This window comes from Macaca fascicularis, chromosome 6, assembly GCF_037993035.2.
Source record: "Macaca fascicularis isolate 582-1 chromosome 6, T2T-MFA8v1.1".
NCBI lineage: Eukaryota > Metazoa > Chordata > Mammalia > Primates > Cercopithecidae > Macaca > Macaca fascicularis.
Genome location: NC_088380.1, coordinates 183,887,709 through 183,902,032, shown reverse-complemented (window position 1 = coordinate 183,902,032; position 14,324 = coordinate 183,887,709). Strand labels below are relative to the sequence as shown.

The 14,324-nt window shown below is 43.8% G+C and overlaps 1 protein-coding gene across 50 annotated transcripts in view; it reads left to right on the top strand.

Moving 5' to 3' along the window:
* The window catches only part of UIMC1 (ubiquitin interaction motif containing 1), a 117,279-nt gene that overhangs the window by 27,424 nt on the left and 75,531 nt on the right, over positions 1 to 14,324 (top strand). For 36 of the 50 annotated variants that reach the window (XR_012414410.1, XR_012414408.1, XR_012414412.1 and 33 more), the window contains exon 2: positions 11,221 to 11,375. Coding sequence is in view for 15 of the 50 variants with exons in the window: in XM_073994794.1 (XP_073850895.1) it covers positions 11,229 to 11,375 (147 nt within the window). In the remaining 35 variants the exon portion in view is untranslated. Of the gene's footprint in view, positions 1 to 7,125; positions 7,256 to 11,220; positions 11,376 to 14,324 lie in introns of those variants that run through there. The other 14 variants (XM_073994800.1, XM_065547086.1, XM_073994820.1 and 11 more) reach the window with 2 other exon arrangements.

The window sequence follows — 14,324 nt, the reverse complement described above, 5'->3', positions numbered from 1 at the left end:
CATGAGTTTTGCGCTGTCATTTTCCCACCACACCATTCAAACTAGCCAACTCCCTTTCAGAGAAGTGTGTGTAAAAAGTCAAGCCCTGTCTTTGTTCTGGGCTCAGCCTTTAGATGTTAATCTGCTGGGCTAGTGGCCACCTAAATAAAATCCTCCTGTTCCACCCATTGGTCTCTCCAGTCTCCTGATTCCCGCAACAGAATGACTGGCTTACATGATAGTTATACTTTTTTTTTTTTTTTTTAAAGAAACTGCCAGTTTTCCAAAGTGGTTATGCCATTTTACATTCCCATTAGCAATATATGAGAGGTTCATTATACTCTGCATTCCTGCCCACTTTTGTATTGTCACTATTTTCGTTTTTTTTTTTTTTTTTTTTTTTTTTTTGAGACGGAGTCTCGCTGTGTCTCCCAGGCTGGAGTGCAGTGGCGTGATCTCGGCTCACTGCAAGCTCCGCCTCCCGGGTTCACGCCATTCTCCTGCCTCAGCCTCCCAAGTAGCTGAGACTACAGGCGCCCGCCACCACGCCCGGCTAGTTTTTTGTATTTTTAGTAGAGACGGGGTTTCACCATGTTAGCCAGGATAGTCTCGATCTCCTGACCTCGTGATCCACCCGCCTCGGCCTCCCAAAGTGCTGGGATTACAGGCTTGAGCCACCGCGCCCGGCTCACTATTTTCAATTTTAGCCATTCTAATGGATATGCAGTGTTAAATCATTGTGAATTTAATTTGTAATTTCTTGATGACTAATGATATTGAACATCTGTTTGTTTTTCCTTATTGACCTTTAGTATATCTGCTTTTGTGAAGTTTGTTAATATCTCTTGTTTCTTTTAAAAATTAGTTTGTCTTTTTTTATTTTTTCTTTTGAGATAGGGTCTCAGTGTGTTGTTCGGGCTGGAGTGTAATTTTTGGAATCCACTTAGAGATGTAAAGTGACATAGCCAGCCTCCCAGTGTTTATCATGTTTATGCTGCATTACCCAGGTGTTTTTTACTATTTCATCCCTTTTACACTTTGATTTTTGTATGCTTTCTTTTTTTTGAGATTGAGTTTCACTCTTGTCACCCAGGCTGGACTACAGTGGTGTGATCTCGGCTCACTGCAACTTCCACTTCCTGGGTGCAAGCAGTTTCTCCTGCCTCAGCCTCCCAAGTAGCTGGGACTACAAGTGCCTGCCACCATGCTCGGCTAATTTTTGTATTTTTAGTAGAGACGGGGTTTCACCATGTTGACCAGGCTGGTGTCAAACTCCTGTCCCCCTGCCTCAGCCTCCCAATGTGCTGGGATTACAGGCATGAGCCACCATGCCTGGCAGATTTTTGTATGTTTTCCAGTATATAAAATACATACATTAGTATTCATATAGTTAAAAAATAAATATACATGTTTTGTGGTTGTGCTTTAAAAATTATCAGTAGAGTTTTTTTTTTTTTTTTGAGACGGAGTCTCACTTTGTGGCCCAGGCTGGAGTGCAGTGGCGGGATCTCGGCTCACTGCAAGCTCTGCCTCCTGGGTTCACGCCGTTCTCCTGCCTCAGCCTCCGAGTAGCTGGGACTACAGGCGTGCACCACCACGCCCGGCTAATTTTTTGTATTTTTTAGTAGAGACGGGGTTTCACTGTGTTAGCCAGGATGGTCTCGATCTCCTGACCTTGTGATCCGCCCGCCTTGGCCTCCCAAAGTGCTGGCATTACAGGCGTGAGCCACCACACCCGTCCTAGATATGTTTTTAAAAGGTAAGAAAATATTTGTGCCTGGGCGTGGTGGCTCACACCTGTAATCCCAGCACTTTGGGAGACCAAGGTGGGAAGATCACTTGAGCCCAGGAGTTCGAGACCAGTCTGGGCAATATAGTGAGACCTTGTCTCTACAAAAAATAAAAAGTAAATTAGCTGTGTGTGGTGGCACATGCCTGTGGTCCTAGCTACTTGGGAGGTTGAGATGGAAGAATTGCTTAAGTCCAGGAGTTTGAGATTGTGGTGAGTCATGTTGGCCTCATAAAGTGCTGGGATTACAGGCATGAGCTACTGCACCTGGCCAATAATTTTTTTTTTTTTTGAGATGGAATCTTGCTCTGTTGCCCAGGCGGGAGTGCAGTGGCACAATCTTGGCTCAACCTCTGTCTCCTGGGTTCAAGTGATTCTCATGCCTCAGCCTCCCCAGTAGCTGGGATTATAGGTGCACACCACCATGCCCAGCTGACTTTTGTATTTTTAGTAGAGATGGGGTTTTGCCATGTTGGCTAGGCTTGTCTCGAACTCCTGACCTCATGTGATCCACCTGCCTCAGCCTCCCAAAGTGCTGGGATTACAGGCGTGGGCCACCATGTCTGGCCCAAGAATTCTTTATATATTCTGGATATAAGTCTTTTGCAAGATAAATGTATTGCACGTATTTTCTTTCTATGGCAGCTTTTTGTTTTCTTTTTTGATACGGGGTCTTACTCTGTTGCCTAGGCTGGAGTGCAGTAGCGTGACCACATCTCATTGCAGCTTTGACCTCCCTGGCTCAGGAGATCCTTCTACTTCAGCCTTCTGAGTAGTTGAAACTACAAGTGTGTGCCACCATACCCAGCTAATTAAAAAGAATTTTTTTATAGAGACAAAGCATTGCTATTTTGCCCAGACTGTCATTCTGTGGCTTCTTAATGGTCTTTTTTTTTTTTTTTTAAAGAGCAGAAGTTTTAAGTTTCAGTGATGTCAAATTTATCAAATTAAAAATTTTCTTTATGTCCTAAGAAAGCTTTACTCAGGCTGGGCACGGTGACTCATGCCTGCAATCCCAGCACTTTGGGAGGCCGAGGTGGGTGGATCACGAGGTCAGGAGATCGAGACCATCCTGGCTAACATGGTGAAACCCTGTCTCTGCTAAAAAAAAATACAACAAAAATTAGCTGGGCGTGGTGGGGTGCGCCTGTAGTCCCAGCTAATCGGTAGGCTGAGGCAGGAGAATGGCATGAACCTGGGAGATGGAGCTTGTAGTGAGCTGAGATTGTGCCACTGCACTTCAGCCTGGGCGACAGAGTGAGACTCCGTCTCAAAAAAAAAAGAAAAAAAAAAGCTTTATTTACTCAAAGTCACTTTTTTTTTTTTTAAATTGAGACAGGGTCTCACTGTGTTGCTGAGGCTTATCTTGAATGCTTGAGTTCAAGTGATCCTTCTGCCTCGGCCCCTCAAAGTGCTGGGATTACAGGCATGCACCACTATTCCAGGCCAAATCTTGGTAGTTCTACACTCTTTTGGGTCTTTAGCTCCTTTGAGAATTCAATAAAAATTATAAAAATTTTTCCAAGGAAGATACAGAAAAAACCAATTTTACACACAATTTTAGTTAATCCCCTGAAGCCAATCTATAGATTCTTTAAGGGCTTTGGGATTGACAGGTTAAGAACTCTCGGCTGGCAGTTCTCTAAATATTAATCTAAGATCTATCTTTTCTTTTGAGATGAGATCTCACTCTGTTGCCCAGGCTAGAGTGCAGTGGCACCATCATGGCTCAGTGCAGCCTCCACCTCCCTAGGCTCAGGTGATCATTGCACCTCAGCCTCTTAAGAGTAGCTGGGACTATAGGCATGCATCACTACACCTGGCTAATTTTTAAAAGTTTTTGGAGAGATGGGGTCGTTCTTTTTTTTTTTTTGAGACAGAGTTTCACTCTTGTTGCCCAGGCTGGAATGCAGTGGCACCACCATGCCTGGCTAATTTTGTATTTTTAGTAGAGGTGGGATTTCTCCATGTTGATCAGGCTGGTCTTGAACCGCCGACCTCAGGTGATTGAGAGGCGGTCTTTCTATGTTGTCCAGGCTGGTCAGATCTGTCTTCTCAATTTGCCAGGTTTCATATTCTTTCCCCTCAGTTGTCTTTGCTGTTTCTCCCCAAAGAGATTTGTTCTTTGGGTAGTGTTCATTATGATAGTAACAGACCTGAATCTAAAAAGGTAGAGTAAGGTGAATTTTTTTTTTTTTTTTTTTTTTTTTTGAGGCGGAGTCTCGCTCTGTCTCCCCGGCTGGAGTGCAGTGGCGCGATATCGGCTCACTGCAAGCTCCGCCTCCCGCGTTCACGCCATTCTCCTGCCTCAGCCTCCCGAGTAGCTGGGACTATAGGCACCCGCCACCTCGCCCGGCATTTTTTTGTATTTTTAGTAGAGACGGGGTTTCACCGTGTTAGCCAGGATGGTCTCGATCTCCTGACCTCGTGATCCGCCCGCCTCGGCCTCCCAAAGTGCTGGGATTACAGGCATGAGCCACCGCGCCCGGCTGGTGAATTGTTAAAACTGAGAACTTGATCAGTCATGATGGCTCATGCCTATAATCCTAGCATTTTGGGAGGTCAAGGCAGGAGGATCGTTTGAGGCCAGGAGTTCAAGACCAGCCTGGGCAACATAGCAAGACCCCCATCTCTTTAAAAAAAAATTAGCTGAGTGTGATAGTGTACTCTTGTAGTCCTACCTTCCTGGGAAGCTGGGGCAGAAGGATTGCTTGAACCTAAGAGTTAGAGGTTGCAGCAAGCTGTGATCATACACACTGCACTCAAGCCAAGGCAACAGAGCAAGACCCTATCTCAAAAAACAAAAACATAAATATAAAACCTGTTTTTGTTAGAAATATGGCAACGTTTGTACAAAGTTGTATTTGTGTTTTTTCCATTTATCTTATAGTTTGGAGTTTAGAAAATTCACTTCTTGCAAATTAATATAAAAATTAATTTTTTTTAGGAAGTACAAATATGTCATCTTATTTGTGTTTTAGTTTGTGTAATGGTAACTTGATAGGTTTTTAGTCTTTTCCTGCTGCTGTAACAGAATATCTTCCACTGGGTAATTTATAAACAATGTAATTTTTTTGCTCACAGTTCTGAAGTCTGGTAAATCTAAGATCAAGGTGCTTGATGAGGACTTGCTCTCTGCTTAAAAGATGGGACCTTCTTGCTGCATCCTCACATGGCAGAAGGGTAAAAGGGGCAAACAAGCTCTCTTAGGCCTCTCTTATAAGGGCACTAGTCCCTTTCATGAGTGCTGTGTCTTCATGACCTAGTCACTTCCCTAGGGCCCCATTTGTTTGTTTGTTTTTTTTGAAACGGAGTCTCGCTCTGTTGCCCAGGCTGGAGTGCAGTGGCGTGATCTCCACTCACTGCAAGGTCCACCTCCCGGGTTCACGCCATTCTTCTGCCCAACTAGCTGGGACTACAGGCGCCCGCCACCATGCCTGGCTAATATTTTTGTATTTTTAGTAGAGACGGGGTTTCACCGTGTTAGCCAGGATGGTCTCGATCTCCTGACCTTATGATTTGCCTGCCTCGGCCTCCCAAAGTGCTGGGATTACAGGCGTGAGCCACCGTGCCCGGCCCCAGGCCCCATTTCTTACCAACACATTGGGGATTAGATGTCAGCATATGAATTTTGGAAGGACACAAACATTTGGACCATAGTGGATAGCTCATATCCAGTTATCTAGTGAGATGTTACTGCTTTAGTATGAATTTATATGTACTTAAATAATAACTAGCTAGTTCTGCGTTGCATATGCAGTAAATATTCTGTTAACTATATTTAAATACAAAAGTTAAAAATGTATATTTCTTTCTTTTTTTTTTTGAGACAGGGTCTTGGTCTGTTGACTGGCTGGAGTGCAGTGGTGTGATCTCGCTTCACTGCAACCTCCATCCCCTGGGTTCAAGCAATCCTCCTGCCTCAGCCTCTCCAGTAGCTGGAACTGCAGGCATGCACCTCCATACCCAGCTAATTTTTGTATTTTTAATAGAGGTGGGGTTTCACCATGTTGTCCAGGCTGATCTCAAACTCTTGTCTTCAGATGATCCTCTCACCTTGGCCTCCCAAAGTACTGAGATTACATACTTGAGCCACTGCCGCTGGCTAATTTTTTGATTTTTGTAATTTCTTGTTCTTTAGTCATTAAAAATATGCATTAAGCACAGAAAAAGACGTTTGTGTGTCTAGTTTTATGAAGGGGAATGATTTTGTAAATTGTAAGCATCTGGGTGTGTACGTTGTCACTATCCCTTAATTTAGAATTTTTTATCCCTTAAGTGTTTTTTTAGAAAAACCTTAATGCTCGTATTGTGCAGACTACTTCTGATAATAAGATAAAACAGCTCCCTTAGGAGTAATTGAATGGTTTGAGAAGTTTGTAACAAAGTTAAGGTGGCTTTATTTAAATCTGTGATTGAGTCAGTGATTCTCTGCTCTGGCTGTAAAATAAAATCATCTGGGGCTCCCCTTTTTTAAAAATTGAGGTGAAATTCACCTAACAGGCCGGAGGTGCGGTGGCTCAGCCTGTAATCTCAGCACTTTGGGAGGCCAAGGCAGGTGGATCACGAGGTCAAGAGATCCGTACCATCTTGGCCAACATGGTGAAACCCCATGTCTACTAAAAATACAAAAATTAGTGGGGCGTGGTGGCGCATGCCTGTAGCCCCAGCTACTTGGGAGGCTGAGGCAGGAGAATTGCTTGAACCCGGGAGGTGGAGGCTTTGGTGAACTGAGATGGTGCCACTGCACTCCAGCCTGGCAACAGAGTGAGACTCTGTCTCAAAAAAAAAAAAAAAAAAAAAAATCACCTAACAAAATCTACCATTTCAATCATTTTAAGTGTATAATTTAGTGGTTTTTAGTAAATTCACAGTGTTGTACAATTATCACCACTTTCTAATTCCAAAACATTTCTATCACCCCCAAAATAAACCTTATATCCGTTTAGCAGTCATTGTACATTTTCCCCAACTCCATCTTCTGGTAATCACTAATCTGCTTTCTGCCTATGGATTTGCTTATTCTAGATGTTTCATATAAATAGAATCACACAGTATGTGCCTTTTATGTCTGGCTTCTTTCGCTTGGCTTGTTTTCAAGTTTCATCCATGTTGTAGCATATATTAATACTTCATTCCTTTTGTTTCCCCATAGTGGCTACACCATTTTACATTCGTATCAATAATACAATGTACTAGAGTTCCAGTTTCTCCAGCATCCTCACCAACACTAGTTATTTTCCATTATTTTTAAAATAGCCAGCCATCAGAGTGGGTATAAAGTGGTATTTCATTGTGGTTTTGATTTGTGTTTCCCTCATGACTAATGATTTGAGTATTTTTTTATATTTTTTTAGACAGGGGCTTAGTCTGTCACCCAGGCTGGAGTACTGTGGCGTGGATCTTGGTTCACTGCAGCCTTGACACCCTGGGCTCAATTGATCCTCCATCCTCCCACCTAAGCCTCCCAACTAGCTGGGACTACAGGTACGCCACCACATCTGTGTAAATTTTGTATTTTTTTGTATAGGGTTTTGCCATGTTTTCTGGGCTCGTCTCAGACTCCCAGGTTCAAGTGATCCACCAGTCTCGGCCTCTCAGAGTGTTGGGATTACAGACTGGGATTATAGTCCACTGTGACTCAAGTGATCCACCAGTCTCGGCCTCTTAGAGTGTTGGGATTACAGCCCACTGTGCCGGGTTACTTTTGCATTTGATGTCTTTTTCTTTTTTTTTGGAAACAGGGCCTTGCTCTGTTGCCCAGGCTGGAGTGCAATGGTGTGATCACAGCTTACTGCAGCCTCAACCTTCTTTTTTTTTTTTTTTTTTTTTTTTGAGACGGAGTCTCGCTCTGTCGCCCAGGTTGGAGTGCGGTGGCGCGATCTCGGCTCACTGCAAGCTCCACCTCCCGGGTTCACGCCATTCTCCTGCCTCAGCCTCCCGAGTAGCTGGGACTACAGGCGCCCGCCACGATGCCCGGCTAATTTTTTGTATTTTTCAGTAGAGATGGGGTTTCACCGTGTTAGCCAGGATGGTCTCGATTTCCTGAACTCGTGATCCGCCTGCCTCGGCCTCCGAAAGTGCTGGGATTACAGACGTAAGCCACCGCGCCCGGCCTGCAGCCTCAACCTTCTGGGCTTAGGCGATCCCTCCTCCTTAGCCTGCCAAGTAGCTGGGACTGCAGGCATTAGCTGCTATGCCTGGCTAATTTTTATTTTTATTTTATTATTATTTTTTGAGACAGGGTCTCGCTCTGTCACCCAGGCTGGAGGGCAGTGGTGTGATCTTGGCTCACTGCAACCATGTTGGCCAGGCTGGTCTTGAGCTCCTCACCTCAGGTGATACACCCACCTCAGCCTCCTAAAGTGCTGGGATTATAGACATGAGCCACTGTGCCTGGCCAGAAATAACATTTTTAAAATTTCAGTTTTGATTGTTTAGGGCTAGCATATAGGAATGCAATTGATTTTTGTGTGTTGACTTGTTTCCTGCATTGATACAAGGCAAGATGAACCTTGATGAACTGTTGATTAGTTATAATAGTTTTTTTGTTGTTGTTGTTTTGAGATGGAGTTTCACTCTGGTTGCCCAGGCTGGAGTGCCTAATAGCACGATCTTGGGTCACTGCAACCTCCACCTCCCGGGTTTAAGCAATTCTTCTGCCTCAGCCTCCCAAGTAGCTGGGATTACAGGTACCTGCCACCACGCCTGGCTAATTTTTGTGTTTTTTTTTTTTTTTTTTTTTTTGAGACAGTGTCTCACTCTGTTGCCCAGGCTGGAGTGCAGTGGCACCATCTTAGCTCACTGCAAGCTCCGCCTCCCATATTCATGCCGTTCTCCTGCCTCAGCCTCCTGAGTAGCTGGGACTACAGGTGCCTGCCACCACGCCCGGCTAATTTTTTATATTTTTAGTAGAGACGGGGTTTCACCGTATGGGCCAGGCTAGTCTCAAACTCCTGATCTCAAGTGATCCGCCTGCCTCAGCCTCCCGAAGTGCTGGGATTACAAGTGTGAGTCACTGCACCTGGCCTGTAATAGTTTTTTAATGTGTTTCTTAGTTTTTTTTTTTTTTTGAACACAGGTCATGTCATCTGCAAATCATAATAGTTTTACTTCTTTCTAAGTTGAATATCTTTTATTTCTCTTTGCTTAATTGTTCTGCCTAGAACCCTAAGTATAATGTTCAATGATGAAAGCAGACATTGTTTTTTTTGAGACAACCTCGCCCTGTTGCCCAGGCTGCAGTGACTGGGACCACAGGCTTGCCACCATTGTTCAGCTAATTCTTTTATTTTTTGTAGAGACAGGGTCTTGCTATGTTGATGAGGCTGGTATCTTAACTTGTGGGCTCAAGCCATCCTCCCGCCTTGGCCTCCCAAAGTACTGGGATTATAGGGGTGAGCCACTGTGCCCAGCCTCTTTTTTTCTTTTTGAGACAGGGTCTTGCTCTGTTGCCCAGTTGCCTAGGCTGAAGTTCATTGGCATGATCATAGCTCATGGCAGTTTCAGACACACTCAAGCTGTCGTCCTGCCTCAGCCTCTTGAGTAGCTGGGACTGTAGGTGCTCAACACTGTGCCTTGCTAACTTTTTTTTTTTTTTTTTTGAGATGAAGTCTCACTCTGGCACCCAGGCTGGAGTGCAGTGGCACAATCTCAGCTCACTGCAACCTCCGCCTCCTGAGTTCAAGTGATTCTCCTGCCTGAGCCTCTGGAGTAGCTGGGATTACAGTCGCACGCCACCACACCCAGCTAATTTTTGTATTTTTAGTAGAGATGGGGTTTTACCGTGTTGGCCAGGCTGGGCTTGAACTCCTGACCTCAGGTGATCAGCCCACCTCGGCCTTCCATCCTGTAGAGACAGGATGCCGTGTCTTGTCTCTACAAAAAAAAAAAAAAAAAAAAAACATTGCATAGGATGGTCTCAAATTCCTTGACCTCAAGTGATCCTCCTGCCTTGGCCTCCCAAAGTGTTGAGATTACAGGGGTGAGCCAGTGTGCCCAGCTGAAAGGAAACTTTCTTGTCTTGCTCCTTGTTGAAAGGAGAAAGCATTTAGTCTTTTACCTTTAAATATGACGTTAGCTTATTAGTTACGGGATTTTTGTAGATGTTCTTTATCAGGTTGAGGCATTTGATATTTAAAAAATCTTAACCTAGGTAACATAGTGAGATCCTATCTTATAAGGAATAAAAAGTAAATTAGCCAGATATGCTGGCACACCCCTGTGGCCCCAGCTGCACAGGAAGCTGAGGTGTGGGAGGGTTGCTTGAGCCAAGGAGGACGAGGCGATCGTGAGCTACGATCATGCACTCTAGCCTGGCCAACAGAGCGAGACCTCGTCTCAAAAAAGAAGAAAAACTTGTAAGTAAATTATAATATGTAGTCAAGGAAAGCAGTTATCTAAATTGATGTTTAAAGAACTAGGATACATTTCTATATTATTGATACTGAAATTTCACCATGGAGAATGAGATTTGTATATTTATATAGTTTTTTTGTTTGTTTGTTTTTGAGACAGAATTTCCCTCTTGTCGCCCAGGCTGGAATGCAGTGGCGTGATCTCTGCTCACTGCAGCCTCTGCCTCCTGGGTTCAAGTGATTCTCCTGCCTCAGTCTCCTTAGTAGAGTAGCTGGAATTACAGGCACACGCTACCATGCCCGGCCAATTTTTGTATTTTTAGTAGAGACACGGTTTCCCCATGTTGGCCAGGCTGGTCTCTTAACTCCTCACGTCAAATGATCCACCCGCCTCAGCTTCCCAAAGTGCTGGGATTACAGGCGTGAGCCACCGTGCCTGGTCTGTGTTTCCCTCTATAGAAAAAAAACATTTTTTCCCTATATTTTTCTAAAAAAAATTCCTCTATATTTTTAATAAGTAGTAGACTAGTTAAGAAATCCAGTTTTACTTCTGTTAGTTAGGGTTATCTTTTCCTTTTACAAGATTAAATTGAGGCTGGGCACGGTGGCTCACTCCTGTAACCCCAACACTTTGGGAGGCCAAGGTGGGCAGATCACCTGAGGTCAGGAGTTCAATACCAGCCTGACCAACATGGTGAAACCCCTTCTCTACAAAAATACAAAAATTAGGCTGGGTGTGGTGGCTCATGTCTGTAATCCCAGCACTATGGGAGGCTGAGGCGGTGGATCACCTGAGGTCAGGAGTTTGAGACCAGCCTGGCCAACATGGTGAAACCCTATCTGTACTAAAAATACAAAAATTAACCAGTGTGGTGGCACGTGCCTGTAGTCCAGCTACTCGGGAAGCTGAGGCAGGAGGATTGCTTGAATTGAGAGGCAGCGGTTGCAGTGAGCCAAGATCGTGCCACTGCACTCCACCCTGGGCAACAAAGCGATACCGTCACAAATAAAAGACTAAGTTGAATAGCTTCTAGAAAACTTTAAGTAAATTTTGATCTTTTTATTCTAGACAAAATTATTGTCCTTTTATTCTAGACAAGAGGATGCCACGGAGAAAGAAAAAAGTTAAAGAAGTCTCCGAATCTCGGAACCTGGAGAAGAAGGATGTGGAAACTACCAGTTCTTTCAGTGTGAAGAGGAAGCGTAGACTTGAGGATGCATTCATTGTGATATCTGATAGTGATGGAGAGGTAAGTAAAGTAGAGCTGAAAAGTAGAGCTGTAGCTCTCAAACTATGCTTCTTTAACCATGGGGAGTATGTTTCATGACTGACGTCACCTTAATGCCAGCTCACCAAAACCATGAAATTTTTACTCAACTTTGTTTTACTTTGTAAATGGAGTTAAGAATTACTTAAGGAAGTAATCCTGTTGCTTAGTTGAGGATGGATCATAGTTCTTCAGTTTTGTGATATAGTAATCCAAAGTGGCATTTTGGAACTATTTGAATAATCTAAATCAATTGAAAATCTTAGTTTTGATATGTCTAGAAAGTGAGAGGAAAAACGTGAATGTTTTTAAATCTTTTGATATGTTCTAGATATAATAGCACCTAGTCACCTATAGCTGTTTAAAAATAACTGAAATTAAAAATCAACTTCTCTGTTGCACTAGTCACATTTCAAGTGATTAAAGACACATAAGGCTAGTGTCAATTGTATTAGACAGCAGAGCTATATGACATTTTTAGCATTTTAGAAAGCTTTATTCTCCAGAATAAAGATTGTAACCTTTTTCCTTTATCCTGTATTTCCATTTGTTTATTGGAGTTTTCTACCTGCCTTCAGGTCTCATCTCAAAGGCAGTGAATTAACTCATTGTTTTTTCCTCCAGATTTTCTTATCTTTCTCTTGTGCTTTTTTTTTTTTTTTTTTTTTCCTGGAGCCAGGTTCTCCCTCTGGTCATGTAGGCTGGAGTTTGGTGTTAGCTCAGCTCACTCCAGCTTCCTTCTCCTGGTCCCACCTCAGCCCCCATGTAGCTGGGACTACAGGTGCGAGCCATTACGCCTGGCTAATTTTTGTATTTTTTTTGTAGAGATGGGATTTCGCCATGTTGCCCAGGATGGTTTCGAACTCCCAGCCTCAAGCAATCCTGCCTCGGCCTCCTGAAGTGCTGGGTTTACAGGTGTGAGCCACTGCATCTGGCCAAAAAATGACATATTTTTGGTTAGCAAGATTGAGCATTTCTTTACATCTTTATTGGTTTTTAAAAAACGTTTCTTGGCTGGGTGTGGCAGCTCATGCCTATAATCCCAGCACTTTGGGAGGCTGAGGCGAGCATATCACAAAGTCAGGAGATTGAGACCATCCTGGCTAACCTGGTCAAAGCCCGTCTCTACTAAAAATACCAAAAATTAGCCGGGTGTGGTGGAACGTGCCTGTAGTCCCAGCCACTCAGGAGGCTGAGGCAGGAGAATTGCTTGAATCCCGGAGGCGGAGGTTGCAGTGAGCTGAGATCGCACCACTGCACTCCAGCCTGGGTGACAGAGGGAGACTCTGTCTCAAAAACAAAACAAAACAAAACCACGTTCCTTATAGTTTAGTTTTTAATTAGGACTTTTGTCTATATAGTTCATCTTAAGTGCATAAAAGTATAGAGAAGAAAACAAGGGCTAGGTACATCCCTGGTGACTCATGCCTATAATCCCAGTGCTTCGGGAAGCTGAGACAGGAGGATTGCTTGAGGCCAGGCATTTGAGACCAGCCTGAGCAACACAGAAAGACCCTGTCTCTACGAAAAGTACAAAACTTAGCTGGGCATGGTGGCATGCGCCTGTAATCCCAGATACCTGGGAAGCTGAGGCAGGTGGGAGAATTGCTTGAGCCTAGGAGTTCAAGGAATTTGAGACTGCAGTGAGCTATGATTGTACCATTGCACTCCATCTGAAAAAGAAAGAAAACAAAACAGTTGTATTACTTGGATATCATCTTAATATTAACAAAAATAAAAATATTAAATACACAAATAGATACGGATATGTTAAAAAAGTTGTATACATAGATGTTTAAAAAAAAAAACCAAGCCGGCCGGGCGCGGTGGCTCAAGCCTGTAATCCCAGCACTTTGGGAGGCCGAGGCGGGTGGATCACGAGGTCAGGAGATCGAGACTATCCTGGCTAACATGGTGAAACCCCGTCTCTACTAAAAATACAGAAAACTAGCCAGGTGTGGTGGCGGGGACCTGTAGTCTCAGCTACTTGGGAGGCTGAGGCGGGAGAATGGCGTGAACCCGGGAGGCGGAGATCATGCCACTGTAGTCCAGCCTGGGAGACACAGCGAGACTCCGTCTCAAAAAAAAAAAACAAAAAAAAAAACCAAGCCATAACAAAACAGTTTAGAAAGGTATGAAATGAAAATGTATACTACAGACATTTAACCATAAGAAATAATTTCTTTTTCATTTTTAAAATAATTTCTTGATGTCATCCGTGTGATCCGAAGGCAATAATTTCTTCTGTGTCCTTGGAAAAAATTTTTTACGTATACAGTATCAGTAGAGATTTTTACAGGAAACAAATCATACTGTAGAAACTGTTTTGCTTTTTTTCCACTTAATGTCTGTGTTAGGTCCTCCAGAGACATAGAACCAATAGGATGGGCAGATGGATGGATGGATGGATGGATGGATGGATGGATGGATGGACGGATGGAATTTATTAGGGGAATTGGCTCATGTAATTATGGAGAATGAAAACTCCCCACAATAGGCTGTTTGCAAGCTGGATACCCTGGGATGCCAGTAGTATGGCTCAGTGCAAGTCTGAAGGCCTGAGAACAAGGGGTAAGGGGTGCTGAGTGTAAGGCCTGAAATCCAAGGCCTGGAGAGCCTGGAGTTCTGATGTCCAAGGGTAGGAGAAGAATAATGTGTCCCAGCTCCAGGAGAGAGATAAATTTGCCTTTCCTATGTTTTTATTCTATTTAGCCCCCCAGCCAGTTGAGTGGTGTTCACCCACATTGAGAGCAGATCTTCCCCACTTAGTCACTGAGACTCACACTCCAATCTCCTCTGCAAACACCCGCACAGACACACCAGAAAATAATACTTTACTAGTTCTCTGGGTATTTCTTACTCCAGTCAAACTGATACCTAAAATTAACCATTACATTACTGGAGACCTTTCTATAGCAGCACATATGTATG